Source organism: Dendroctonus ponderosae, unplaced genomic scaffold (assembly GCF_020466585.1).
Source record: "Dendroctonus ponderosae isolate FM_Combo_2020 unplaced genomic scaffold, Dpon_F_20191213v2 Dpon_F_20191213_2, whole genome shotgun sequence".
Taxonomy (NCBI): domain Eukaryota; kingdom Metazoa; phylum Arthropoda; class Insecta; order Coleoptera; family Curculionidae; genus Dendroctonus; species Dendroctonus ponderosae.
In genome coordinates this window covers 956,575-960,908 of record NW_026018165.1, presented here as the reverse complement: position 1 = coordinate 960,908, position 4,334 = coordinate 956,575, and the positions used below count along the sequence as shown (strand labels likewise).

General features: G+C 38.1%; 1 protein-coding gene across 1 annotated transcript in view; it reads right to left on the bottom strand.

Moving 5' to 3' along the window:
• The window catches only part of LOC109544719 (probable inactive peptidyl-prolyl cis-trans isomerase-like 6), an 18,956-nt gene that overhangs the window by 12,030 nt on the left and 2,592 nt on the right, over window positions 1-4,334 (bottom strand). The window contains exons 3-4 of the mRNA XM_019915030.2: window positions 1,213-1,275; window positions 860-1,152 (exon numbers count right to left, since the gene is read on the bottom strand). Of these exons, the coding sequence (XP_019770589.1) occupies window positions 860-1,152; window positions 1,213-1,275 (356 nt within the window). The remainder of the gene's footprint in view (window positions 1-859; window positions 1,153-1,212; window positions 1,276-4,334) is intronic.

Below are 4,334 nucleotides of genomic sequence, written 5' to 3'. Positions count from 1 at the left end.
GTTTAGGTTTAGATTAGGTACTTAGGTTAGTTTAGATTTAGTCATACGATGTTATCTTAAGGTACACAGAGTGTTAGACACTCTAGCGATGGGATCTCTAGCACTAAGGATCCGTAGATTAAGTAGCAGTAAGAAGTTTGTAAACTTAGCTGAAATAAATATGTTCCAACACAACTTGATGGTGAAGCTGGAATCCCCATTCATCAAGTAGTGTCAGCACTTGATGTTGCGTCGTTGGTCATGTCTTGTGAGTTCATCGTACAGGTTCCGGCAGCGGCGCCAATTGAAGGATTTGGAAGCAATAGCCGAATAGTTGAATAAACATTCCGTTGATTCTTAAACAATGGGTATACAATTTTCAGATTTACTCTAACTCACTCACTCGGCGGTAGAACTTCCGGACCCAGCATTTATTATTTTTACCAGACAGCGAGACTGAACCTTAACAGGTCATACAGCATAGTAGTCAGAAAAAATAGTCCGAATTTAAATATGTGAAAATCCAAGATGGTTGATGATGGTTGACGAGAAACTATGAATAGCATGTTTCATATCAACCAACTTTTATGGGACTGTGAAGCATGTTGCTCCTACCGAAGAACACAAAAAATAAAGGCTCCTGTTCAAACTGTGGTTATTACACTATTTTGAAAAGCCGTTGTTGCGAAATTGTTTTTACCACTTTAAGTCTCGTATTAGGGCTGCTCGGAAAAAACTTAATTTTTTGACGTTTGTTTTACCAAAACCTAGCAAAAATCTATACGTTTCCATATGAGTTGTCCAGTTCTCAAAAATATTGCGTTTTAGTAACATCTAACAATCTAATAGAATTTAACACTTTTACATTCTTACGACTTACCCAAAAGCGACATATTTATAATTCATCCAAGGAGCACTTTCTAGCGTTAAGTAAAACTGAATTGTGTTATTTCTATGACGGCCATTATTGCACATAGAGAGAACTCCTCTTCTATCATGAGGCACTACATAATTTTCACACGCCATAGAACTGCTTTCCAGCTCGCAGTCGCCACCTTGAATCCACGAATTTTTTACTATTCTGTGGATAGAAGCTCCAGCGTATCCTCTAGATTTGTTATTGCACCGATTTAGGAAATTTTCACAAGTAAGAGGAACAATATCATTGTACAACTGCAAATAATACGATATTGTAATTCCCAAGTCGGTAAGCATATATTTAAAATTCAATACCTCAAATAATAATGATCCTATTACATGGCTGTCTATAGCGATTGTGAGGTAGACAAGCTGTCTCTGTAACCAAAACTATGTTTGGAAATCTTGGTCAACATATCATATAAATAATCAAGTCGACACATTTATCCTGTTTTGTGGGAATTGGCATTTGAACGCTCATGTTCGTCACAGGAAACTTTTTCAACCTGTTCCATAGCAGACATTTTTACCAACAACAAACCTCTTAGCCGCCATATTTCAAATTGCGTTTAGAAAGGAGAGACATGCCGCCGTGTTGCTGTACAACGGATAAACACAGCATAAAGATTATATTTTATTTATTTTATTATCTATAATCTTTATGGTGTGGGATAAATGCACTAATTCAGAAATAGCAATAAAATTATACCCCCAACAAAGGTGCCCTTTTTCTGACCTGAGTTTACTTGCACCAGGGTGAGCAAGTAAAAAACCCACACCGACACCGCCAGTCTTTGAGTGAGAGCCGAGTATCGATCACTCACATTGTATATTTTATAAATTCAACTTTATTATTCAAATGTGGACACACATTCAAATGTGCAACAGGTATAAACCAGGAGGAAATGTTGTTGATGTCCCAACTTAAATGATATATAAAAGTTGAAATAGGGATGCAGTTCATGGGTTAAAAACGATTTTTTGGGCTTCGCGGCGAAACGTCACATCCTAGCGGATAACGTTTAATACGAAAGTTCTAGATAATAAAAAATCTGAAACTTTTGAGGATTTTTTTCCTAGGTTTATAGACAAATAGTTTTCGAGATTTGTATACTTTTCAAAAAAACTACACTCAGCTTTCACGAATAATTGCCTTGTAGATTTTTGGGTTTCGAAAGCCTATAAGTAGTCGAAAGAGTGCATTTGAAATACATTTTTAGTCGAATGAATCTAAAAGTGCAATTTTTCGATCAGAAGCGATGATCAAGAAGAAGCACGTTTATTTACTGATCATTTGTTTTACTTTTACGCACGGACTTTTACGCAAATGTGCAAAAGTAAATTTGACAAATTGGACGTGCCACTGTCATAACATATTTTGAAGTATTTTTATTAAAAAGTAAACGACAGGCTTTTTTAATGAATTACGTAGGTTTATAGAGAACTATCGATCATAATTTAAAGTTTACTTCCAATTTGTAAATTATAACTTTGTCACAAGTTCAGTCTCAAAGTCGGTCAAATGGTCTATTTTTTTCTGTATTCCCGTATTGCCTTTCGATCGAACGAACAGCGATATGACGTCACGACATTCCCGCGCGTTTAGTGTCGTTTCAAATGAATAGCTTTTTTTTTTGCTACACGAGAACTTCGAACATAACATCAGCGACTACGATAGATATCAGCAATACGAAGACGAAATAATAATTCTCGGAGATCTAAACGCCAAGATCGGAAACGAATGTATGCCAGAAGTAAAAAATCGATACAACAAAGAAGCAGAGAATGAAAGCGGGGAACAATTAACCCAACTATGTGCTAGGGCCAAAAATGAGCTACAAACAAAAAAATACATTTTTCCACACAAACCATAACACAGATTGGACATAAATCCGTAATGGGTTAGCTGATCATTAACAGAAACATCCACTCACGGAGAGTTCATGACGACAGGATTCTAAAACTGAAAAAGAGCGAACCGACAAAGAGGACTAACAAAATTAACGTGGAGTATCTATCTGATGCTTCAACAAAATAAATGTGCCAACGGAGATTTAAGGAAAAAATCCAAGCCTGCAAAATACAACAGCCGGGCGAAGTAGAAACCGCTTGACAAACAATGAAATCGAACATAATAGGAGCTGCGGAAGAAGCACTTGGAAGAAGGCGCCGCACGGGGGGACGATTCCAAATACCGAACCGTCATTCACACAAGAGGTTAAGATGCCGGCGGAAAAGAAACGAAGGTCTTACCTACAGTACATAACAAAGTCAATAAAGTACAATGAGTACATGCTTGTAAGAAACAGAATTAACAGCGAAAGACAAACATTAAAAGCAGCACACTGGGAGACTTTCTCCACGGGTATGGAGCGGGACCTATTCGGAGGACAGAAAAAGGTGTGGAATATGCTTAGAAGCAGGAAAAAACCGATAAATCCGGGAGCTGTACGCCGCAGTCGAAGACAACACCGAGAATACCTTAACAGAAATAGACAATAACACCCATCGATGATGGAACATATCCCGGGTGAGAATAGAACAAGTAGCCAGCAAAGTGAAGAACAGAAAGTCGCCCAGGGAAGCAGAAATTTCCAACGAAATGATAAAATACGGCGGTGATATGCTATTCTCTAAGATTCAAGTCCTTTTTAACAAGAGACTAGACAATAAGAACATACCGGCGGAGTGGAAGCACAGCGTAACAATACCAATATAACAAAAGGGAACAAAGACCGATCGAGCAAACTACACAACAAGCAATCCAAAGGAATCGGTCTCCTAAGTACAAGTTGCTGCCAGTGCAAAGAACAAAAAGGATTCAAGAAGAACAGGTCCTGTATATACGCAATATTTACCATACGACAGAGGCTGAGAAAGCCATAAAATTTAGCAAGTCCGCACCTCGCCCAGGTCTTCGACAGAGTAAAGCTAGATGACGTTGTGCCGCGTCCACATAAAATATATACAGCTACAGTAAACGGCTATATTGAAGAAAATAATTAGCTGGAAATGATTTTCAAATTTCTTAGATTACCACTAAATGTCGTAATTGCAAACGGTATTTTAAAAGTCGATTTTATATAGAAATAGTCGCGATAAGTGAAACACCTATAAATAACCTTACTACCTTCGTTATGAGCTTTTTTCTCTGAGCTTTCTTAAACCTGTAACTCCGAAACGGCTTGACCGATTTCAAAGTTTTTACTCATTTTATTTAAACGTCAACACGAAGATATGGACGAGGAAAACACAGTGACTAACCATAGCTAAGAACCTGCGCAGAAGCAAATTTTCAGTATACGTAAAGAGCGCAGAACAAGCTATGGATTTCTGCATATGGTACTGCAGCCGCAAAATGCGTCAAGTGTGCGGCTGCACACGAATCCCGGGAATGTCCAGTTCCCAGGGAAAGGGCTGCGAGGTGCGCAAATTGC